Source organism: Atractosteus spatula, chromosome 12 (assembly GCF_055471065.1).
Source record: "Atractosteus spatula isolate fAtrSpa1 chromosome 12, fAtrSpa1.hap1, whole genome shotgun sequence".
Lineage (NCBI taxonomy): Eukaryota > Metazoa > Chordata > Actinopteri > Semionotiformes > Lepisosteidae > Atractosteus > Atractosteus spatula.
This window is the reverse complement of record NC_142717.1, coordinates 41,989,479-42,014,743: the sequence shown is the minus strand read 5'-3', so window position 1 is coordinate 42,014,743 and position 25,265 is coordinate 41,989,479. Positions and strand designations below refer to the sequence as shown.

The 25,265-nt window shown below is 42.9% G+C and overlaps 1 protein-coding gene across 6 annotated transcripts in view; it reads right to left on the bottom strand.

Annotated features, from left to right (window-relative positions):
• Positions 1-66: 66 nt before the first annotated feature.
• Positions 67-25,265, bottom strand: part of akap9 (A-kinase anchoring protein 9) — an 84,307-nt gene continuing 59,108 nt past the window's right edge. For 2 of the 6 annotated variants that reach the window (XM_088928472.1, XM_088928478.1), the window contains 30 exons: positions 24,386-24,598; positions 23,503-23,544; positions 21,691-21,923; positions 20,985-21,104; positions 19,768-19,944; positions 19,184-19,288; positions 18,433-18,585; positions 16,990-17,163; positions 14,268-15,560; positions 12,711-13,238; positions 12,065-12,109; positions 11,520-11,669; positions 10,257-10,760; positions 10,094-10,157; positions 9,337-9,476; positions 8,458-8,649; positions 7,792-7,980; positions 7,281-7,431; positions 6,624-6,804; positions 5,971-6,121; positions 4,937-5,596; positions 4,407-4,633; positions 3,808-3,916; positions 2,903-3,088; positions 2,457-2,660; positions 2,053-2,285; positions 1,369-1,463; positions 995-1,115; positions 690-823; positions 67-587 (listed from right to left, as the gene is read on the bottom strand). In XM_088928472.1, coding sequence (XP_088784598.1) covers positions 544-587; positions 690-823; positions 995-1,115; positions 1,369-1,463; positions 2,053-2,285; positions 2,457-2,660; positions 2,903-3,088; positions 3,808-3,916; positions 4,407-4,633; positions 4,937-5,596; positions 5,971-6,121; positions 6,624-6,804; positions 7,281-7,431; positions 7,792-7,980; positions 8,458-8,649; positions 9,337-9,476; positions 10,094-10,157; positions 10,257-10,760; positions 11,520-11,669; positions 12,065-12,109; positions 12,711-13,238; positions 14,268-15,560; positions 16,990-17,163; positions 18,433-18,585; positions 19,184-19,288; positions 19,768-19,944; positions 20,985-21,104; positions 21,691-21,923; positions 23,503-23,544; positions 24,386-24,598 — 6,818 coding nt within the window. In that variant the 3' untranslated portion in view covers positions 67-543. The remainder of the gene's footprint in view (positions 588-689; positions 824-994; positions 1,116-1,368; positions 1,464-2,052; positions 2,286-2,456; positions 2,661-2,902; positions 3,089-3,807; positions 3,917-4,406; positions 4,634-4,936; positions 5,597-5,970; positions 6,122-6,623; positions 6,805-7,280; positions 7,432-7,791; positions 7,981-8,457; positions 8,650-9,336; positions 9,477-10,093; positions 10,158-10,256; positions 10,761-11,519; positions 11,670-12,064; positions 12,110-12,710; positions 13,239-14,267; positions 15,561-16,989; positions 17,164-18,432; positions 18,586-19,183; positions 19,289-19,767; positions 19,945-20,984; positions 21,105-21,690; positions 21,924-23,502; positions 23,545-24,385; positions 24,599-25,265) is intronic. The other 4 variants (XM_088928474.1, XM_088928475.1, XM_088928476.1 and 1 more) reach the window with 4 other exon arrangements.

Here is a 25,265-nt window from a genome sequence, read left to right as displayed (position 1 = left end):
TAAATATATAAACTTGGGAAACAATCTGCGCTCAAGAGTAATACATGTACAACAGAACAAATAACAGCTTTCAAATGTTATATTAATCTTTATTTTGGATTTTTGACAAAATACCCATAAAATTCAGAACCTCTAGCTTTACAAAAATAAGCCTCTAGAAACTGTTTTCTGCCATCCAGTCCCAGCAGTTCATGAAGGACAGTGTAGTAAAACCTATAGCAGCTGTCTCACAGTGAAGCCCTGCATCCACCAGATATTCCTCCACCCACACAATACACAGTATAAATAAATCAGTTTCAATTAGCATTCCACAAATATACATTTAAACGACTGATTGTTTTATGCACAACAAACAAGCAGACTGATATACATAGAAGCTGTTTTTCCTCTCAAGTGCTGGCAAGAAAACCGGCAGTAATATTACACATTTAATTTGGTCCCACAAATATATATATACACAGCATTATTACTGTACAAAAACACAGCAGCTCAGCATTAGAAAAAGGCAACCGAGTTTCAAGTCAGTCTGCAAATGGAGGACTTTCATCTTCTTATCCCATAATGCAACGGGGCATATGATGTTGAGCCTGCAGAAGGGACATAGAGAAGCCTTTTAGAAACATTCTCGAAAGGCACACCTGCGCTGAATAAGGTACACTTCCCTAAGGTCGTCCGGTTTTGTTCTGTACCTGACTGCACACTCCCCAGTCTCCTCTGCAGCGCCTCCAGCCTGGAGATGTAATCTGTCAGTGCCCTGTCTGGGTCATAGTTCTGGAGATGAGAGCAGGCAAGAGAACCTGGGGCGTCAGCAGTGGTCTGGTACCTGCAAGAAGACCGATGAGAGCAACATCAAGGGCCTTGAAATTTAATTGAGGAGCACAGGGACAAGAGCCAACTACATACTGCATTTAGAGAGACTTTTATTTCTTGAACACGGGGACAACATAAGCACTGGCAGGGTTCATTCACAGACATCATGTCTGTCCTCCTGTACCTGTGGTGCACTGACAGGGTGGATCTGGGCGATTCCCGGCCGGATCTCCCTCTGCTGGATGCCCTGCGCTCCCCATACACCTCTGGGTGGAGATACGGCGAGTCTGTTCTCACTTCGTTCCCTGAGGGAGAGGGCGATGGCGTCAGCCCCAGCAGGACAGAGATATACTGCTGACAATGCTGTCCCTGACTGTATCACTCATCCAACACACAGCCCACGCCCCATCCTCACCGCCCTGCTAATGGCCAACCTTGAAGGTCTCACAAGTAAAAAGTCAGTGAATACTCTCAATTCCCTGAAACAATTACTAGCAATGATATTTTACGTCTATCTTTTTAAGTTCTTCCATTAATGTATGCCGAAAAAATCCTTACCAGTTATCTGGCCAAACCCATTTCGGTTAACACTGGACGCTGGGCTTGATCCTGACCCTGTTGCCCTCTGCCACCTTCTCACCAGAAACTTCATTCTGGAAGAGATTATCATTCTGCTAAGACTGTAGTGCTTTACAAACACACTGTCTGGCAAAAAAGTAGACATTAAAATAATTACAGAAACATTTGCAGGTTTCCTTCCACAGTTCAAAAACAAACTGGATTCTGGGAAAATTGGCCTTAGATGCGAGACTCTGCATGTCTGTGTTTGAGCCTGTGTGTGCCCTGTGACGGACTGGCGTCTCACCCAGGGTGTACCCTGCCTCTCACCCGCTGCTTGCTGGGATAGGTTTGTACTGCCCTACATTTCTCAATTGGAACAAGCCGGTTAGAGAACGGGTGGGTGGATTTAATATCTTGTTATAATTGCACCCCTCCAGCCAAGATAAAGACTGTCGAATTAAAAAAAATCCTAGGTGCAATATTGCCCACAATGGAGAGGAATGATGGAGACCTGTGTTATATATGATTTCCCTGTGTTTTAAGTCATCCGGCCGCACATGAGCAAAGAGGACGGCTCAGATCATTGGCTGTAGGTGGTTCCTGCTCCATCCCCACACTTTCCGGAGGTACTCATCCTGTGCACACTCCTATCAGCTCGTGTGAGAGCTCCAGTGGGCTTACCTGGAGAGTGCTATTGAGACCCGGACCACAGATCGGAATCTGGTGAAGCCCCTCCTGTGGTGAGTGATGACCTCTAAGTTTGTGTAGGAAGGTCGGCCGCCCATTCTGGCAATTAGAGAGAGGGTGGCCTCTTCGCATTCCTGAAAGCCTCCCAGTAACAGCAGCAAATACTTCTTCTGGTAAATAAGAGCCTTCCGGAAACTCTCTGCCCGCAGGTACTTCCCATAGATTCTCTGAGGAAGAGATGTTTTTACAGGCAAGTTAAAAGAGAAATCCTTAGAGATAACAGCAGCCATTTCAAAACTGCCTTTTTAGTGCAAACTCCAGTCAGGGTGAATGAGCATTTTATTAAAAGGCTGAATGCATGCATTCAAGATGACATGCATCCAGACATGAAACGTCACCTTTAATGCAGCACTGTCAGAGTCAGACCCTGCCATATCTCTGCAGAGGGAATCTGTCCTGAGCTCGCTGCGTAGTCTGGACACCTCTGCCTCAGCCTGCTGCAAGGATTTCTCCAGGCTGGCCTTCTCCCTGTTCCAGGCCTCTCGATCCGACACCAGAATGGCATCAATGGCATCCTGGTTATCCATGGGGCTCCTATTGGTCTGCAAATTAAAAACAAACTTTTTAAGAGCTGCATATGAAAGCATTAAGTAAACTTGTTGTTGACTGCACAGAATGTTGTTTTGCTATAAGAAAATGCTGTCCAATACTGTGCTATTATTTCTAGGATTTACTGGCTCAGCAATATTAAATAGTACAATAAAGTCATCTAAGGCTTTGCATGAGACCAGGTAACTATATGCAAGGATAATGAAAAGAAAGAAGCTGATCGCCGTGTACTTACACAGTCCCCTCCTGCGAGGCTTCTATGGCGGTAGCGGCGCAGCTCCTCCTCCAGCTTGATGAGGGCGTTGCGCAGGTCGTTCTTCTCCTCCGTCAGGCGACTCACGAACCCGGTGAGCTCCGCATTCTGCCTGAGGAGCCGCTCGGCCAGCGAGCTGGAGGGGTCTCCCGAGGGCACCGGCGGGCTCTGCATACGGACACAGGTACAGTAGGACTCGCTCCTCGCCCACACGCCAGGGCGGGGTGTGGAAGCAAGGCACAGCCGGGCTCTCAACCAATCCTTTCCTTCACGCCATTCCATTTTAATGAGCAACACGGGGTGGGGGGGGGAATGTCGAAATGCATCTCCCAAATCCGATTCCCTAGCCTAGATACACTTGATTTTATATAGCACCTTTTAAAGTTGCATCTCGAAGCAAAAAAAATCTCAAAATTGTTTTCTTAAACAGTTTAAAGAATCCAAAAGGCAAATATGATCCTAACATCCATTTCAGTCATTACCATTGCTGGTGTAAAATACAAAGCACTGGGATTTACGCGAGTACCCTGCAAGTACTGTCAGCAGTGTTTAGCCACTGATCAACATGAGATAAAACACACTTATCGAAAAATTGTAAAATACTAAGACTTCTTGTGAACTGCAAGTTATCATTAGAGCATTTCCTGCTGATAAGCAAGAAAACAATAAATAACTCAGAAACCTGGTGGATTCTTTATGAGATGCCCTTTATATATTTCTGAATAGTTTAGAACAGTTCATTTCAATTACCAAAGTTATTTTTTATAACATTTAGCTTTAATGTGTATACTGATTTCCTAGTCTTCAAAGGCAGGAGAAAGTGGCCGATGTGCACAAGTGGGCTCTCAGTCAGGAAAGGGGAGTAGTCAGTCCCAGGGATCACCTACCTCAGGCACAGGAGGGACAGGAGACAGCTGCTGGAGCTGGGAGACGACATCCTGCACGCTGTTCAGGAGCCACACCAGACTCTCGCCGTCTAGCTCTTCAAACGGCACGCTGCACACACACAAGGACAGGGCCATAATGTGCAGGGGACTGAACACAAGCTGCTGTACACTAGCTATTACACACATCTCAAACAATCCAGGCCTTCTTTAAAACATTCATGTTTTTCTCTGGTCAGAACAAATTTGCATCTCTCCAAAAGTGTATAGGATTTTTAAGATCTGTTTTATAAGTTATTGTAGCACTGTCATACAAGATGCACTGAATTAAAACTTCCACAAAGTTGTGATGCTAAATCTTGACATTTATTCGTATTGATAGTTGCTGCTATATAAAAAAACAAATCAGCAACATTTTTTGAAAAAATAGATCTAAGAAGAAAATCTGTGAATTGATGACAATTTTCTGCGGTACAATATCACAATGTACAACACAGAATTTTTAAGGGTTAGACTATTTTTAGGCAGATTAAGGCAATAAGAACAGCATTTTAAAGCTGAAAACCATTCGTTCACATTCTTCAAGCTTGAAGGTACAGTACCTGCTGGAAGCTTTGCTTGCAAGTGATCTGATTTTGGAAGCAATGAGCTGGAGCTTCGGTATGACGCTGTCGAGGAGTTTGGAGTCTGTGGGAGCAGCCTTACTCGCAGCCCCTTCCTTCAGGGAGAGAGAGCTAGAGCCGGCTGTCAGCACCTCAGACATTTTCTGCTGCAAGACCCAGTCTCTTGTCCTGTCACTGGGCTGTAGGTCTGCCTTCCATGGATTCTGCTTCAAAAACAAAAACACATCGCTCATCTCACGCTGCAAATAAGCATCATGCAATACATTTCAAGATATTATTGTCCCCCCCAACATGAATTACAGCTTTGAACTCCCTAATACAAGTCTTGCAGACTATGAAACTAAGACAGAAAAGAGCAAAAAAAACTAAAAAAATTGTTGGCAAACTGTTCCGGTTATCAGTTACACTTTATTCACTACAACAGAAAAGAAAGGCAACAGTGCCAAAATAAGCAAGATGGCATGTTGGCATTGCTGATTCAGCTCACTGCGCAGCGAAGCAGGACTCACTGCTCGTGTGTCGGGATGCTGTGGCAGCGCGGAGTCTCGGGCCGCCTCGCTGAGCCGAGCCGTGTCCTGCAGCTCTCGGACGCGCTCTCCCAGGCGGTCCCTCTCCTGCTGCAGCCTGAGGACCTGCTGCCGCTCCCTGTCCAGCTGCCTCTGGAGCTCCTGGGCCTTCCCCTGCAGCTGCTGCAGCTTGTCCTGCGCTAGCTGCAGGGCCTCCCGGTCCCTCTGCGCGGCCAGCCGCTGTGAGCGCCTCTCCTCGTCCCACTGCTGCCCCACCTGCGCGGCTTCCAGCTTGTGCCTCTCCACGTCTCCCACCAGCTGCGCGATGCGGCTGTGCTTCTCGTCCAGCTGCCTCTGCAAATCGGCGAGGAGCTCTTCCACCGGCTGCGCTCCCTCCTCCTCCTCAGCCCTGCGCTGTGGGCTCTGCTGCTGCCTGCGCCGGCTGTGCAGGCCCCTCTCCCGCTCCAGGGCGCCGCTCAGCTCCTGGGCCCGGGCCCTCTCCGACTCCAGCTGCACCTGCAGCTCGGCCACGCGGCCCTGCTCGTGGGTCAGCCGGGCCTGCTGGCGGGCCCTCTCGGACTCGGCCGCCTCCCGCTCCTGCTCCAGGCTCTCGGCCAGCTGGCCCACCCTGTGCTTCTGGTCCGCCAGGGCCAGCTTCAGGTCCTGAAGCGATTGTTGGAAAGGGTTACTGGGGGCTCAAAGAGAGACTACCTGGACCTCTGCCACAGAGCTCATTAAAGATGAGTCATTAGTCCAGTTACAATGACTGAATTACCTCCTAATACAACATTACCAATTAGTTCTTTTATACATGCTTTTAGCTTGAATTTGGTAAAGAACCAGCTTCTCTACTTGGCCAGTTTTCAGGTCCATAAAAAAGCTATTATATAAGCTGTATGTACTGTACAATAGCACACCCAGAGGTCCACATCAACTGAGACTTTGTACACTGAAAAGAAAAATACTTTTTTGGTCTTCTTCGCCACAACAAGTTGATTTTGCTTATTTCAATACGCTTGTCAAACGCAGTAACTTACTTCAAGCTCCTCGTTTTCTCGCTCTTTTGTCCTCTCCGACTTGCACTTCTCTTTTTCAAACGCCCACTGAAGCTCTCTGGCCTTCTTCTGTTCCTCTGCCAGGGCATCGTTTAGTCTGTCCACTTCGGCAGTCTTTTCTGAGACTTCAGTCCTGGAAATAAAGATGTTTATTGACCATATTTCAAAAGTGATTTTTTAAATCAAACCGATGTATATGAGATATATATATATTTAAAGGAAAGGTGTTGCGAGATGCATAAAAGAAACTCCTGTCTGACTTGGTTTATCAGAAGTCAGAGGAGGTTTGAGAGAAAAACCTTCAAACCAGGAAGATGGGTGGAAATAAGAATGGAAACAGCAATTTCAAACATTGGACATGACAGAATTTTCTGTACTCTAAGAAACCTATAAAATCAAAATCTACTCGTTTTTCCTTTATTTTAAAAGAAGTTTAAATCGTGATTAAAAATAATTTTGAAAATGGGGGAGACTCCTGGAGCTACACAATGCCAAGTCAACATGAATGTTTTAATTTAGGAAGTTATGTATGGTATGTTACGATATTATACACAGCAGATTATACCGTAGGAAAGCTTTTTAGGATAGCATGACCAGGAGAGTTAGCCAACAGGAATACTACATGAGGAACGTGCCTGAGGGCTTCCAGCTCTTTCAAATGCTTGTGCTGTGCAGTCAGTGTTGTTTCCAGCTCCAGTCTGGTCTGAGCCAGCTCGTTCTTCAGATCCACCAGCACCATCCTCTCGGAGAGCAGAGCCTCCTGCAGAGCAGCCTTGCCTTCAGCTGCCTGCTGGTTCTGCGCATGGCCACCTGTGCCTCAACACAACAGAAATTGACATGATTACAACTCACCGAACATAACCTTTCACTCAGATCTTATTAATCAAGACATATTCTCTATTGACAGTCTAGGTTCTTCAATGTAAAAAGCTATTCTCTCCTTTGGGTTGGTATAATATCTTTTTTTACTTAGTTTTCCATTTAATGTGTAAGTCATGTGTCTATCATATGATCTTCAGGTTGCTTTTACTCTTAATATCTGATATTTTATAACTTTTTGAAACTGGTGGCAAATGAAATTCATTGTGCGGAGACAGAAGTGTTTGGAAAAGAAGAATTAGGCTACTAGATTATTGATTTTAACCGTCATATTCATTGTAACAGTTTTATACACAGGGCTTATGAAAACATCTTGAAATATATCATTCTGTATTCAATACCCCTTTCGCCACGCTGATTTGTACAATGAGAAACGCACTTCCATGAGATTAGAAGGAGACCTTAGCCTTTACCTGAGGCAGGCAAGGATTGCCCATCAGTCTCTCTCCTGCTCTGCCCTGGCTGGGTACTGTGAAGCTGGGCTTGGAGCTGCCTGACGTCCGTCAGCAGGCTCTGTCTATCAGCACCCTGCAAGAACTCCATGGCTTCCCTGTGCCGGGTGTCCTGTCAGAAAGTATCGCGTCAGACCTCTGTGTCAAACTAAGTCTGTGCTGGCGGTAATAACAGTGGTGAAGTGTCAGGGCTTTTCCTAGAGATCTGTGTTTTTTAAATGGCAGTTTAGTGTAATAAACACCTTTTGAAACAGCCAGATCATTTTTATTTTTCTTAAACAATCCTATCGCTCGGGGGTTGCATTATTAAGGCAGCATCTCCAGTGTCCTCCCCACCAGGTGCTGTAGGACTGTCCGCCCTTCAGCAATCAGTGTCAAGATCAAAATGCTGAGGTTTGTTTTGTCAGACCCATCAATGCTCCAGAAAATCTTCGGCCTGCGGCTGATCATTTCGAGTCTCCCCCTTTTTTACCTGTTCGTCCAGCCTGCGTTCCAGCTGGTTCAGGTGGACCACTATGTCGCTTGTATCCAACAGCTCCAAATGAGTTTTAAGAGCACTGGTTAGCACACCGCGCTCCTTCAGGAACACCTGCTGGACAGCGTGCAAGAGCTCTCCTCGCCAGTCTGCCGACTGCTCGGCTGCGATGTTCCCAGCCAAAGGCTGCGGGACAGAAAGAACCCCGTGTCACAATCTGGCCAAGTCAATAAAGTCTTTATCCCAAATAAAAGGCACATGAATGGCAACCTTTAAATGGAACCTGAATGGCCTTTAGAGAGACTGAGAAAATGAAATGTACCAGTTAAGAAACAATATTTGGACTTGAACTATACATCTTTGTAGTGTTAAATTAAAACCATTAAAAACAGCATATTTGATTAATTACACTCAATTTTTTACATTTTTGTTTCAGCTTACAGCAACAATCATACATGTCACCTTTCAGCTTCATTTGCATACAAAAATGTAGCGTGCTAAAATAACGCTGCTCTCCATTGTCTTCCTTTTCAAGATCCTTCCATGAACAGCCTTCACGAAAGGCACAGCAGTTCGCCTCCTCTCATTTCAGGATGCCTGACTTTATCAGCTGCACTAACAAGCAGGTCACAGAGAGATGCAGTGGAATGAACAGAAATGTACCTCAGGGCCTATGTGAGCCTGCATCGTGGTAATCAACGTCTTGAGGGATTCGACAGCTGCCAGGAGTGCGTCCCTCTCCCTCTGCCAGCTCTGAGAGGGCTGCCCTGCCCCTGTGGCCTCCACGTCAGAGAACGGCAGCTCCGACAGAGACAGTACCTGCATGCCCTCCTTATGCACCTCTCTCAACAGGCTCTGCACAGACACATGAGCAGACGTCACTCCACCCCACCTGTCCACAAACACTGGCCTCACAGCTGCACCATTATATGGGGATTTTTCCCCTGTGTATCACCAACAGTCTTATCTGACCCAAGTATCTTTCTTGGGATCCTTTTCAACATTACAAAGAAACTTGTTATTGTTTACAGTCATAATGGCAGAACTGAAACTGGCATTTTATGTCATGCAAAGGAACAAGTAAAGGTTAATTTCACACTGAAACGTACAGTAGTAAGAAGAGACACAACACTATTATCAATATTGATTAATGAGTAGATATTAAGATTTTCAGTATAATTGTAGTACTGTTTCTGTTAAAGAAAGTAAAAACTCCATAGGTCTGGGATGATAAATTACTGACATGAGCCAAGAAAAGAGAAAAACATGTCCAGTATCAAGGACACACCAAAATAGCTTTTTTGGATAAACACTGGGCCAGGCGTTCACTAAACCAAAATAAGGGAGTCATGAATAGCCATCAATAAAAAAAATAGAGGTTAGCAGGAAGAGACCAAACTTTTCTAACAATGTAAGATGCAAACTGACTTTAATTCCATCCACGTAAAAAGGATGAAACAACATTCATCGGGGAAAAAAATCAGTGTTGCTCTTTTAGATGGTAGTGGACAAAATGCAACAAAATGAATGGTGATGCCGTACCTTAATTTTGTCAGGAAGCATATCTTCTGCTAACTGACGCACTTCATTGTCCCTCCTGGCTCCTTCAGGTGTGCTTCTGAATTCCTGGTTCTGGGAACCAATGTCATAACCCAGTCTCTGACTCCAGTCTGAGCTACTGTCTGAAAAAGGTCAGAAAAATCATTCTGGTGTGTACAGTATGTGAGACAGGACCAAACTAATGGTCAGAACTGTTCTCATGGGAAATTATCCGTCTTATTTTATAAAATGAAATACTATAATCTGCTACTTAGTCAACACAAGGCACAAGTTCCAATTCTAAATATTTACATTTTCCTTTTGCAAAAGTAAATTGATAATGAAATGTAGTTTTGATTCATTTATATAATGTTTTTCATCCAAAGGGATCTCAAAGTGCTTTACGTATAAGAGGAGACCGTCATCATCCACCACTAAAATGCAGTACCAACAGCACTTATTATGCATCAGCAGCAACTCTGCTCCGGAGGTCAAGCAGATAAGTGAGAAACTGCTTTACCAGTTGAACAAAGAAGGCCAGACTGTTCAAACCCAGACTCTAGAGATAATATTTTATAACATCTATATATAAAAGTTCATATCATATTGTAATATATGTAATATTAAATAATATTGTTTCCACTGCATGAAATATTTCACCTTTTCAGCGCCACTGATTACAGCATGCTGCAAGATGAAATCATGGAAATTGCAATGATGGGTGAACTGGTCTAGCCTTTATTGGTATCATAAAACTTACCACTGGTGTACCCGTCTTTAAATTGGGAGGTAACAGGATGTTCCAATCTGGATGACATGATACCCTAATTAAAAAAATAAACTGCATTAGATCAAGCTTTCATTCTTGGTGTATGTTAAGAATACACTCACAATAACGAAACACAAAAATCCACGAAACCAACCTCTGCTGTCCTCAGCTTGTCCACAAGTGCATTGAGGGCCTGGCATTCTTCACGCAACATCTCCGAATCTCTTTTCAGGGTTTCGCTCTCAGAAATGTGTCTGGTCTCCATGTCCATGATCTCAGCAGCGTGCAGATCCTGCATCTGTCCGATCTTCTCAGTGTACTGACTGATGACCTCAGCAATATCCTCCGATCTGGCAGCACCGGGTTTCACCAGGTCAGCCTGGACCTCTGCATCTCTGCAGGCGACTGGCAGAGTTTGGACGCTTCCACTGACAACAACAGGCTTGTTGGTCTGGGAAGCAGAGCTCCTTCTGGGCAGCGAAGGTTTGTCTTTGGTTATTGTGCCATTGGTCTTGTCAGAGATGAAGTCAAGTTCACCCTCTGGAGCTCTAGCTTCCTTGTTTACTGTATGAAGTGCTAGTTCCCTTTCCGACCCTGCTAAAGCTTCTTTCACCCGCTGGAGGTCTTCCCGAAGCTGAGCTACTGACAGGTCTCTTACCTACACAAAACAAACAACAACCCTCAACACCTGTATATACTCTACGAGGGCCCAGGGAAATTTCTATTTTATTGGCAATGGGTTTTCTTTTGGCAAAAAAATAAATAAAATCAGATTTTTCAGTATCAACATATAGTTCCCCGAAAGGTTTCAAGACATTAGTTTCAAAAGTCACTTGCTACACATCGGCATTGCTAAAGTATTAGATAATATACCTTAATACACAATTACTCAATGGTGACCACTAAGTGGGTAAAAGGTGTGTTGAGGTGGTTAAAATAGTCAAACTGAACTGAGATGAGACTTACACAAAATCACAGTGGCTAAGTATTGCATCACACTTTTCAAGTATTACATTACAGAGAAAGCCTGACTGCTCTTTTCAAATAGAATAGTTAACCAAAAAGAGAGTCTTTAATTAACTCCTGTTAATGGTGTCAGAATGAAAAAAAGAAAATATACTGTTTCTTATAACTAAACTGATGAAACCTTGCAACACTGATTTCTTTCTCTGGACTGGCAAGATACAATTTCAAAAAAGAAGTGCAGTTTGTATATTGGGCAAACAACATTCATTATAGCACTTCTAACTATACTACAAGCACTTGTTCGGCATCCCAGGTTAAACCCCATCACATAATCCTCCCAGGGACATGGAACCTTTCATATTTTATATTATTCACAAAATGGAGTCTTGCTGCAGAAAGACTTAAGTTCTTAATAATGGTTCTTAATAACAGGCTGATTTCTGCCCTGTACCTGCAGCTCCTCCTGCAGCTTGTCAGCGCGCTCCCTGGAGCTGCTCAGCTCCTCCTTCGTGGCAGCAGCTTCAGCCCTGATCTCCTGCAGCTCCTGAGCCAGCTGAGACACAGCAGCTCGGTCTGCCTCTTCACCCGCACTGCCTGAGGCCTGAGAAACATTCATCAACAACACCTCTATAATGGCTGAGGAATTGCACATCTTATCAAACCACACAGAACAAAGAATATATTCCTAAAAGACATCATTGTCATTACAGTATGGATTTAGTAAGTTAAGCAGGATGCTTAAATGTCCAACTTAAACCACATTAAACCCACCAATCCCAGAGCACAATCCAAGTTCTTGACAGGGGATGTCCATGAAACAGGAGGACAGCTCTGCTGAGCAGAAAGCTGCCATCAAGCACCAGATTTGGAATCTGGGACTGGTGAGTGGCCTCAGGTTTGGGTTTAATCCCGGTACAAGGAGACCTGAGTTTAATGAAATCTAGCATTCGTAGTGCTCTATATTGTTGCACTGTGATGATGCTGAGGATGCTTTACCTTTCTGAGATCTTCTTGAAGCTGCTTTATTGTCAGTTCTCTTGCCTGAGACAGAAATAAGACAATTCCATTAACCAGAATCTAAACAAAGAGTATACACTCAATCATTCACAAAAAGATCATAGTCTGTTCCAAATCATGTTTAAAACTTTGACTTCACTTAAATATGCTTGATAAAATCAGCAAAAGGGATGTTAAACACTCATGTTTTCATAACAAAGCAAAATAATTAACAATAAAAAGATAAAGCCTAAAGATAACTTTTAAAATAGCAGTTAGCCTAAAAATTAGGCACTGCAGAAACAATCAAAAATGAAAAAGATTCATTCATTTTCTTGTGATAAATCTGATCAATAACTGATTGATGTGACTGGAGTATCTAGACAGACTTCAAATAAAGAGGAAGTGCATAAGATAAGTGGGATAATGTTGATTTTCAGTAACGTACTAATAACTTAATGTGCACACTAGTCTTACACAAGTAAATTTACTCTAATGTGTGTTGCTTTAGTAATCTTATTTTATAACAAGTAGCATTTATTTGGTGCCCAGCCATGGTTAAAACATTAAACACATCCTCTGCTGGAGACACTAGGTGAAACTGTTCTCTCCCCACAGTCTGGAGTGGCTGTGTCCTGCCCTGTACCTGCAGCTCCTCCTTCAGCTCGTCAGCGCGCTCCCTGGAGCTGCTCAGCTCCTCCTTCAGCTCGTCAGCGCGCTCCCTGGAGCTGCTCAGCTCCTCCTGCAGCTCGTCAGCGCGCTCCCTAGAGCTGTTCAGCTCCTCCTGCAGCTCGTCAGCGCGCTCCCTGGAGCTGCTCAGCTCCTCCTGCAGCTTGTCAGCGTGCTCCCTGGAGCTGCTCAGCTCCTCCTGTAGCTCGTCAGCGCGCTCCCTGGAGCTGCTCAGCTCCTCCTGCAGCTCCTCAGCATGCTCCCTGGAGCTGCTCAGCTCCTCCTGCAGCTCCTCAGCGCGCTTCCTGGAGCTGCTCAGCTCCTCCTGCAGCTTGTCAGCGTGCTCCCTGGAGCTGCTCAGCTCCTCCTGCAGCTTGTCAGCGTGCTCCTTGGAGCTGCTCAGCTCCTCCTTCGTGGCAGCAGCTTCAGCCCTGATCTCCTGCAGCTCCTGAGCCAGCTGAGACACAGCAGCTCGGTCGGCCTCTTCACCCGCACTGCCTGAGGCCTAGAATAATTAGGAGAACACGAGAAATTAAGAAAATTCAAGACATTTCATTTTTCGTTTAATCTACAGGAAATAACACTTTATGGCCTTTGGTTTGACCTTCCCAATATACAATTGGTTTTGTGTTTATGTCACATATTATTTATGTCCATGTCTGATTGAAAAAAGTAAAACACAGATATTATTTTTTGCTGGAAAGTACTCTGGAGGTTATTCATGACAGGATTTCAAACTGATGAATTTAACTGATGAAAGAAATCACACTACATTTACAGCAGGGGTGCAGACCATTACACAGGTGAAGAAGACAGAGAACCAAGAAATAACCTAAAAAAATAACAGATTACTAGTGGGAAAAACACCTTAGCATTTCTTATACGTTTTTTTATTATCAATTTTCATAAGAGATAAAAGTAAAATCATTTAATCTGCTACTAAGTGGAAAATTGGCTTTCACTTCTTAGTATGTCTTGTTGGATTTATGTCAGTTTTAAAGTAACACCACTAACATTTAACAGATTATTCTTCACAAGCAGGACTGACAGATTCCATTTACTTTCATGCCCTTTAATCCAGGACCAGCTGTAGGCTCAGAAATCAGGGTTCAGCATTACTAACAGCCTTTGACTGTGTCAGAGACACCAACTGTTAATTCATCTATGACTTAACATTCTTTAAATAGCGATTTGTAATTAAGGAAATAATTGTTTTTCAAATGTTAAGACCCAACAGGTGATAACATGTTAACAAAGCTTAAATTCCTAGAATTATTGCAGGACTGAATCTTCACAACAGCAGGTAACATATTGATGCATTCAGCCAATTATGTTTATGCTTTCTAGACTTCTGTATGACTGTGTTCATCATTACAAAAGCATCATATACTTAATGATCATTACTTCAAGGGGTTTGGACATTGAAACAAATGTGTTATTCTTATAGTATACACATGGACTGCCAAGACCTTTATATTAACTTATGCAGTAAGTTAGCAACATTATTCCACAGCATCAAAATGGATAGCTTTACCTTCTTTGTCAAAGCCTCTTGCTTTTCTGCCCCCCATTTCGAGATCTGCTCCAAGAGGTTCATCAGTCGGACGAGTCTCTTCTCATACTCTTCCAGCTCCTCTTCTGAGCCAAGCAATAGCTGCTTCTGTAGATCTTGATCCTTCTGCACATCAGTCAGCTCATTCTCCAAATCTATGATCTTCTGTGTTAAATCAGACAGCTTTGTTCTAGTCACCTCTTTACTTTCTTGGTCTTGCATTTGCATTTTCTTACCTTGGTCAGCAACACTGAATACTTTAACTGCGAAGTTCTCAGCAGTCTTTTCAGACTCTTCTTCTCTTCCTACCTGTCCGGGGTGTTTAGATGGATGACCCTGAAGTTCTTCGATTTGACTGTAAAGCTCTTTGGTGTGCTCTCCTGATTGCTGCAGGAAAGCACCAAGTTGTGCTTGACTCACTAGGGCAGCAGCCACCTTTTCCCGGAGCACGTCTTCCAACTTTAGAATTTTTTGCTGAAGGGTTTGAGCTTCAGCAAGAGTCTGACCCACTTGAAGACGACATAAGCGCAGCTCAGAATCTTTCTCTTCCACAGAAACCTCAAGATCCTCCACTTTAGCATTCAAGTCGGCCACTCTGGAATTTGCACTCTGTTCCAAAGCTTTTAATTCAGCCTGAATAACTAAGATGGCCGCAGTCTTTTCTTGTAAGGCTTCTTCAAGCTCCATTGTTCTGTCATTTTTCTTATCAACAGAGCAATCTGATATTGTTTCCTGTAAGCACCTGTGTTTCTCTAACAAGGAGAGATGATCAGTCTTAACAGATTCCAATTCTTGACATGCCTGCTCCATTTTCAGCCTCATCTCTTCCAGCTCCTCCTCTCTTTCATATTTCTTTTCTGTAGAGCTATCTGATTCCATCAGCAAACAGTCATATTTCTCTAACAGCACAATATGATCAGACTTTAGGGTCTCCAGTTCTTGGTTTGTCTGCTCCATTTTCATCTTCAGTTCTTCAAACTCTGCCTTGACCAGACTGAGCTCATCACAAACCTTCTCATCTTGGCCCTTAGGATAGTCTCTCTCTAATATTGTCTCCAGTAGGTGCTGTTGACTGAGGGGGTCTTCAGAGTCAGGAAGGTATTCTTCTGCGGTTTTATGCTCGATCTTTGAAAGTTCCTGCTGTAGCTTTTCAATCACTTCATTCAGCTGCTCTACTTCATCTTCGCTTTTCTTTTTCAAGCGCTCTTGCTCGCTCCTTAAACACTCGATTTCAGATCTTAGCTCTTTCAGCAGCTCATCTTTTTCTTCAATTTCCTAAAAATAGAAAAGAAATATACATTCATGTACGGTAAGTAAATATGGGAGTTTTCCCAACAGCCTGTATGAATTATCAGTAGAGCCTGAGAGTTGTATTTATTTTTACTAATTTTCTAACCTGTATTTCAGCGTTTGATTTAAAAAACCATTGCATAAGCAGCCATCTATTCAGAGCTCTACTTTAAAGGAAGAAAAGAGAACGATATCAAGGGTATTCAAGAACTAGACCTCTCCAGTGCATTCCAGTACAGCTCCTTATTAGAAACACTTTCTTAATTAAGGAAGTGAATTCATTATTAATGAAGCAATTAAGTATGTGATTGCCAAATTACTGCAAAGAAAGAAAATATATCTTATTTAAGATATTTGCTTAGCTGTACGGTACCAGAGGTACCTCAGGTAAATACAAATGGTCGAAGGGACGTTTCTACTTTCGTTAATTAAGTTCTTGATAAATCATCAGAGGTTTGTGAACTCAGAAACATAGGATAGAAAAACAGTCACCAAGGAGGGGAAAGAAAGAGGGAGGAAACTGAAAGAAAAAAAAGGACACTGGAGAGAAGAACAGCACCGTTACCCTACTCTTCCTTCAAGCTTGTCCTACAGTATGTGAAAAGATATTGTCCTGATCAGTCTTGGAGACTAAGAATATTGCTAAAGAGAACTTGCTGTCTGTTTTATTTTAGGAAATTCTAAATTCCTTTATAGTGGAATCCTCAGGGTAAAGACTTTCTCTCCTATTCTGGTGATGGTGATAGTCTTAATGGGACTGAATTAATCTAATATTACATGTGCTCCACTCATCAACATTGATTTTACCACTGATGTTGAATTGTTGACTGATTATTGTTAAAGATCCTATTATTGCTCCATTTTATATTCATATGTCTGTATACTCTTGTAACATTCTGGCTTAAGTCTTAAGATATATGAAGCTGACGTCCCATGTTTCTCACCAGAATATTTGGGAAGATGTCAAGAAAGACATAACATTGACTTGAAGGGGGAACTCAGAGAGTATTGCACCACAACTTATAGATAAGGACCGCTGTCTCCGAAATACATGCATGCAAGGTATTTCTCCTGATGTCTTGTCAAGGTATTGCAAACTGTTTCAGATTACAAGCGTAGAATTCTGCATTTCTAGGTGGGTCTGCAGGACGTAGGCCTCTGAGACACAAAGTTTTGTAAAAAGTGTCATGTTTAATGTTGGATGCTGTTAAAGGTTTTGTGTCATTTAGTTTTAGGGTATTTTATTTTAATGTTTGTCTGTTCATGTTTTGACTGAATTATTACTCTTTCGCCAGAGATCTGCCAGGGAATAAAGTACTCATGTGCCTCATATTAGGCATACTGCTCAGGTTTATTTACATTTCTATTTCTCTGTGCCCCAATATAAATAACAATATACATTTCCTTCTATTACCTTGTTATCAGGTACATTTTCCAGCTGCTGAAGCTTAAAAAGTTGTTCATTAAGGAGTGCAATCTCTCTGTCTTTGTCTTCCATGACTTTCGTTAGGTTAGAAATTCTTACTCGATCTTCCATAGACACATCTTCAGAGTCACAGTGGGATTTCTTTAAAAGCTCCACTTCATTCTGTAATCACAGAAAACATTGTTTTAATGTCTGGCCTAGGAATACAATTTGTGAAAACAAGGATAATATTATGAATTATGGAAAACAGTATATACTGTTTAAAACAAGACTGGATGGTACTTTAGTTTTCTAAATAACGTATACATTTTATTTAAGAGTTAAGGGTAGACAGCGTCCTGAGAACTAGTAAACTAGCCTTTAGACCACAAACCTGACTGAGTTCCTAATACCACGATGGACTATTCTGACCAGGGCTACTGCCTGGGCTCCATGGAGAAATACCCACTGAACAGTGATAGGGAATGGAAGTGTGGACCTAGCTGGACGAGATCTGAGAAAACGGTCTTTGTACGCATTTCAGCCGCAAAAACAGGAATCTGAACCGCATTAATCTGAAACAAAGGAAAGGTGGCAAGGTGGCGCAGTGGTTAACACTGGGCCCCGTGTTCAGCTCCCGGGGGTGCTATCTGTGGGTGTCTTTTTCCTCTGGGTGCTCCAGTTTCCTTCCACAGTCCAAAGACTTACTAAGTCAGCTAATTGGCTTCTTGGAAAAATGGCTGCTGTGTGTGTTTGTGTCTGTGTGTCCTCTGTGATGGACTGGCTAGGGTGTATCCTGCCTTGTGCCCATTGCTTGCCGGGATATGTTCCGGTTCCCTTGCAGCCCTGTATTGGATAAAGTGATTAGAAACTGTATGGACGGTATGGAAAGGATGGAGACAAAACACAGAATTTGACAGCAGACTTTAAGATATTCTCCTGCTCAGGTAAAATACACTGAATAATCTATTTTGAGATTATTTTATGTATTTATTATATGAGTGCAGTCCAACTCAGAAATCTGCTCATGCAGGTTTTCAGGTCCTACACCTTGGGTGATAGTCTCCTCTCGTACAGCATCACATCGGTGGAACTGACTCCACAGATCCACTGGAGATTAAGTGATGGCTGACCCTCTCAGAACTCACTCAAAGACCTATCTTATCATTAGAGCTATTAATGAACAGATTAGCTTCACTCTTAGTTTCATAATGTCAGTTTGCTGTAATTTTTACCACTTTCTTTTTTGCTTCTGATGTATAGAGCAAATGTGTTATTGTAAACTGCTTTGAGTTTCTTGAAAAGCACACATGAAAATTGTATCTATGATAAAATGGATAACATTGTAAGAACTCCCACAGAGAGTGGCAATAATAAAAGGAGGTGAACTACAAAACTGAATCTATATTCGTCTTTGAAGAAAGTCAGAAAAGAGAAACCCTGCTGTTTTACTTTCAGCAGCGTGTTTCCGTGTTCCAGCTCTTGCTGTTGAGTGCTCAGCTCCTTCCTCTGGATCTCCATCTGCATGTGCAGCTGCTGCACCTCCTCGTTTTTATTCTCCAGATCCTCTCTGAACTGCTCCAACTGCTCCTCCAGATTGCAGATCTGAGAGGACAAGTACAACTTTTATGTACGCCGATTTACACATGTATAGATAATATGGCCTGGGAAAACCTCCGAGTAACAGTGGCAGAGCTGCAGTTTCTGTTACACTGCGATAAATACTGCACGGATTAGACAAAAATTATTCCTTAAAATAACAAATCACATTCCAACATCTACCAGAATCAGAACAGCCATCAATCCTCCTGGAAGAGAGCAGAAGGAATACCTCCTCTCACAGTCAGAGAGTGAACCTCTTAAATGATTAGATGTCATCGATGTGCATTTTTGCTAATTGCCATTGCTTTGGTATTTTTGTAAGGCTGCTGTACAGTGAAAAGCAGTAACAAACACTTTGTAACCATTCTTTATTGTAACCATATTGAGGGCCTGCTCCATGCCACTAAGGCTCTTCAACTCTGAATTTGAAATCAAATCAGATTAAAGGAATCTGAATTAACTAGCATCTGTTTCGAAAGGATTTTGAATAATTTGGGGAATTCAGAATCTTAGTAAAGGCAATAGCAAGCCCTATAATTTGCAGTTAATACATGTCACATCATACAACTGCGATCAAATTATACTAAAATAAATAAAACACCTCTTTTTCTTTCCTGTCTAAAGCTTCCCGCTCCGTCTGCAATTGAACTTCAAGCGTCATTTCTCCTGTGGCGTCAACAGAGGCATATTGCTTCCTCTCCTCCACCTTAAAAACAAGATGAGATTTCTAAAGGACAGGTACTCAGCTTTCAAAAAGTCACTGAGCAGGCAATATACTGTAAGTTCAACCATGTTTTTTTCAGTCATCACTTCATCCTTACGGGGTTTTGCTGAGCTAGAGTCTAACCCAGCAGGTGTAAGGAAGCACCTTGGAGAGGGCAGCGGTCCACTTCAGGGAACACAGGGAGCACACACACACAGGCGAGTCATTCACAAACAATTAACCTGCTCAGCATGTTTTTGGACTGTGGGAAGAAACCAGGGCACCTGGAGAAAACCCACATAGAGGGATATAGAGAAGGAAATGGACCCAGAATTCTGCAAAGAGCCAATTCTATCATTAATTGGGCCTTCTGGTTACATCGCTGTAACCTGCAGAGCGTTCATGTTTGAACGTGTTGTTTATTCAGTAGAAGGAAGCACCAAAGCTTGGACTGCCGTACAGTGAAAGTAGCGACATCCCACCTTTTGCAACCTTTCCGTGCTCACGATAAGGGCCTGTTCCAGTTCCCGGATGCGGCATTCCAGTTTCTCGATCTCCTCGTTTCGCTCCTGGACGTCACGGTCCAGCTGCTCCACGTGCAGAAGGAGCTCGCTGCACCGATCCGCCTTCTCTTTCAGCTGGCTGGTCAGCTGCTCCACCTGGCAGAAACGTCCACAAAGACATGCGCAGCAGGCAGTGAATCAATTCGTCATCGAAAACACAATGCATAAAGTTCTTTAACAGGTGGATTCTTTTCACAACAATAATGCCAATGATGCAAGTGACTGCACCAGCAAATGCACTATATTTAAAGTCCAGCTCCTGACTTCTAACATGCCAGCTACGCAAAGACAAACAATTTTAAAGTCTTATTGCTCAACATTTCTTTTGTGCATTACCTTAAGCCCCCTCTCCAAAATAATGGTAACTGTTACTAATGTATGCCATAACCCAAGGCTACAAAACTGACACTATAATTCAACATGGGCATACATACAGTTGAGGTACCCAATATGCGTTAAGGTATAAGAGCCTTCAGGCTATCCCATCCAAAATGCTTTGTTCTAGAGTACTGTGCATGGACAGGAAGATTTTTGCACTTTGTATTTGTGGCCAAAGATTTAAGAGCTCCAAGCAGCTAAAACCAGTCAGCTGTTGGGAGTGGCTGGGGAACTGGTATGACAGACATTCCCTCCAGCTTGCTCTCCATAAAAACAGGTGCGGTCACTGGCTTGTAGCCACCAAAGAGTTAAAGTCTCGCAACGCAGTAACACTGGGAAAGAGAGAGTTTCATCAAATAATGTATTTTGTTCTGTATTGCAGGAATTAACTAATCTGTAGTTGATAGATGATAAAGGTTCAACGCACTTCCACAGTATGTTCATCAATGAGAGCTCCAGAAAAATCCTAACTCATGGCTTTGCTTTTATGACAAACGAACGAGACTTCCTACAAAACAATCAATGTGTGCATATTTCTTAGGTCCTGTCCAACGAGTTTGGCATCATATTGTATGTCTGATGCACAGGTAATAGTAATTTGGTATTGTTCAATTCTACATAACCATCCTATCTGGGAAAATCACCTATTATGCACATTAAACTGGCATTATGACACCTGTTCCTTTTGTTAGAGCACAATAGGTAGATGACAGTTTAAAACCCTGCAGTGCTTTAAATGGAGACTATAGATACTGTACCTTTCTATTTCTTTGTTCGCTACTTGGCTGCAGCTTTTGTGGACTCTTCAGCTGCTGTTCTAGTTTCTGTATCTCTTGCTGAAAGACATCCCTTTCATGCTCTCTGTCAATAGCTTGCTCCTGTGAATCAACACCAGTAATGCAAGAAAATAACTTACAGTATGTCAAACTCTATTAAGACACAAAATACTGACCAAAGAAATGTAAAATTAATATTCAAGATATTTTAGGTTTTACACCAAATAAATATATTATATTTTCATGCACCAGGTAATCTTTTGAACAAAAAATGACTGGCATGAAAAACATTCAAAAACAGAACACTTTATTTTTTCCAAAATATAATGGTAATGCAACGTGTAGTTTTTGTAGCACTGCACATTTAATAGTTGGTTTTAAGGAATGATGATAACGCTTTGCTCCCTCAGCAGTCAGCAGTATGTCAGTGCAATCAGGTTAGCCAACAGACTTTCACATTACTAGGGAGCAGACTACTGGACTGGAACGTTTCTGAATGGAAAACTAGGTCACCCAAGGTTTTAAAACAAGCGTATTAAGGCTGCTTTTTAATCTAGTGCTTCAATGTGAAAAACAGAAACAAAAAATAATTTGTCTTTATAACATTCTTTTAATTCTCTGCTTAATTGAGGGTAAGACAAAGCAGCCCACAATAATCCAGACCACGCGGATGCACAAGTGCACTCACATCCAGGAACTTCCTGTTCTTCTCCAGCTGTTTCTCCAGGGCCTGGACCTGCTGCCGGAGGTCGGCGGACTCGGCGGCCCTGGCCTGCCCCAGCTCGACGGCTCGGTTCACCTGCTCCTCCAGCTCCAGCTCCAGCGCCTTCACCTGCTTCAGCAGGTCGCCGCTCTCCTTCTCCGCCTGCCTCTGCACCTCCACCTTCTCCTTCATCAGCTTCTCCGTCTCCCCCAGCAGGTCTGCAAAGCAACACAGGCTGTCTGCATGCTGCTTCTGGCCCTTCCTCTAGTATGGGTCTTCACTCAACGATTACAATACAGGGGACGCAGGGATGCAGACACAAAGCTCAGTTGGTGGCTGTCACACAAGGTTAAATAGATGACATTCATGATTAAGATTGAGCTGCATATTCTTTATACTGATAGGGGAGGTATTTTGAAGCTGCTCAACAACCTTTAAGTTTCATAAAAACGTCTATGTGATAAGAACTCTCTTGTTGCATGCACACGTGCAAATGAACATGCATTAACTCCCATTTTTTTAAGTTTGGGAATTTAAAAAATCTATCATGTATACAGTATATGGGCATATACTGATGTTTCAATTGGTAGACTAATTTAAAATCTACTTTAAATTGAGTTTTTTGCTTATTCTTCAGTATTATACAGTATGCGTTCTGTGTAATTCTCTGCTGTTGTCTCTACTTCACTCATCATGATAAATAATTTTTCTAAAGCTTTTGTCAAGATTATTACTTAATGAATACAATGTCAGGAAGTGTGTAAAGGAGGCAAAAAAGTGCTTCTCCATATTTTTTGAAACATTGCTAAAATGCCACTCTAGTAGGATTCCTTACCTCACCAGCTTTGAACAGTTTTTTACAAAGGGGTATTGGTGCAATTCGAAGGCATGATAAATGAACAGACAGCAGCAGGGAATCAGAAATGCTACATAAAGTCACACAAAGTGTGCAAAGTCACACTAGCAATGAAATACGGGAATTGAATCACAATTCTTTAAAACTGGTTTGAAACGATTTAAAAGCCTAAGAGTTTAATTCTTAATTAAAATACAGATCGGGGGGGTTTAATTTTTGTTTTTGTAATTCTAGTTTGTTATGTTTTGTTTGACTGGCACCCACAACATCACTTTGTGACATAGCCCCTTGATGACCGGTTACAGTCCACGCCCAGCGATTTGCTCCAGTCAGTAACCACATTATCACCTGATTCCCTAGCACCCATCCCAACAATCCACAGCTTTACCCAATGAGGAGATAAAGCAGACGAGACTGTTAGTAAAAGGAAGGGCAAGAAAGTGCAAGGGAAAGCAATCATGGAAAAACAATTATACAACATCCAATATGACGACCATCACCATGTGCATTTCAGGCAAGGGAAATATCCCAAATTGAACAATCATCTTAATGGACAGTTGCGACAGCACTGGAAACTCAGAAAATCAGAAAGAGGACGGAGTTCTTTGATCCCTCGCGGAAACAGTAACGTACTCCAGAATCGCAGCAGGAATTTTTTTTAGATCTCTCTGGGATCATAAATTAAGATGATTGCAGATTAGGATATTTTAATTTCTCAGCGTTTAATAGGGCAGTGCTCTCATGCTCTCTACGAACATATCGTTAAAGTTTTATAATTAAAGGCAACGAAACAAATCAAGGCAGAAGGTGTACGTTAGTAAGATTAAGTGAGCTGAAGGCAAGCAAGCTCCAAGCTTCCCATAGCATCGGATTCACCAGCGGGTAATTCCTGTGTGCCGCCCAATTAAAAGATGAACTGGCCATGCTTAATGTAAACACACCTGCTTCAGGTGCTGCGTCAGTTAGGCCAGCGTCAACTAGGCCTGGGAGAACAAAAAAAGCATAAGAATTCACATGCTGTCTTGGCAACAGGACTACAGGAAGAAAGCACAAGAAGAAAATGAAAGACGCGGCCTTACAAGTCGTGAACATTACAGTCGTTAGGTGCATCTGGAGAGGAAGATTAAGGCAATGCTGGGAGAAAAAAACATCTGTTAGGTCTTCCTAAAATGTCTGGTCTTGCATTTTCTACTTCCCACATGTTTTGTCTGACACAAAGCTTGCTTTTCGCCTGCTGGTGTACTTGGGAAAAAATGCACGGTGAAAAGTGTTTCTTTTTCACAATATTGTAGAAACAGACCTTCTGAAATTAATACAAAAATTAGTTTATAAACCAGGTCTCAAATCAAGATCCTGCAAATGTCAATATACTGCAATCTAATTTTGATTGTACAAGGTATTTATTGGTTGCGTGCAAAAATGAGTTAATAATTTGTAGTAATGAAAATTTGATTAGTGAACAAAATAGCCTACTACTGTATATAAAGCATTTAAGATTCAATTAAAACTATTAGACTGGGAAAAAAACACTTCGGACTGCAATCTTTTAAAATAAAGGAAAGTGATCAAAGAAATTCTAACAAATTGCACCCTGTAGATATGCATATGGTGAACAATATGGTAAGCATAAAAATAAAATCTGACGTCTCACCCCCCCCGCAGTATGTGCATAGCAGCAGGGCGACATTTTGTTTTTGTGACAAAAGAGCGACTGGGAGACCAGTTTTCCAAGTCTTTAAAAGGGTGGGATGTCCAGTGACAGGACAGAGGCGGGCCGAGTGATGAAACCTGCGAGGAAGAGGAGCGACTAGCGGCCGTACGTACACAGCTCTCGCGGTCCGGCCGCGTCCCTCATGGCGTCCTGCTGGCGGGACAGCAGCTCCCTCTCCTGCTGCATCTGCTGCCTCTCCTGCTCCAGCTCCAGCAGCCGGCTGCCCGTCACCCGCAGCTCCTGCTCCAGGTGCTGCAGCAGCTCCTCCTTCTGACGCACCTGCTCCTCCATCGCGGCCTTCTCCTCCGTGTAGCCATCGATCAGCCCTGCGGGACAAGCGCAGCTCGTCAAGCCACACAGCAAGGGCGCTAGGACCGCAAGGGTTTCTGAAGTGGGTCCTTGAATTTGTGTTCCTTAACTGGGCCTAAAGGTACAGGAAGGGACACCTAGTAGAGGTCTGCACGGGCATGAAATTGAAACCCGACCCCGGCCCGTACCCGAGACCTTGAGACCCGACCCTGCCCGAATGGTACTGCCACATTTGAGACCCGAACCCGAATCGGCCACTATCTTTTCCCCTCAGAGCAAGTAGACCCGGAGACGGATTCTCACAGTTTGACAGTGCTTATCTGGGCTGCTATGCGCTACACACATACTGTACGAGAGAGAGAGAATGAACGAGCGAGCGAGTATGCAAAATGAGTTACGAATCTCTTCTAATAAAAATACATTTAAAACATAAAATAATAATAATAATAATTCATTTTCACTTATTAGAAAACAAGTCGGAACCCGAACCCGAGCCCGGTTGTACTGTATGTGAAAAACCGACCCAAACCCAGCCTGAAACCCGATACTTCAATGGGCCCCGTCAGGCTTGGGTCGGGTAGCAGACCTCTAACACCTTGTAATACTAGAAGTAAAAAAAAAAATGCGAAGTGATTTTTAAATGATGACGTGGTACTCCACTGACAAAGCGGACAGCTTCGATGG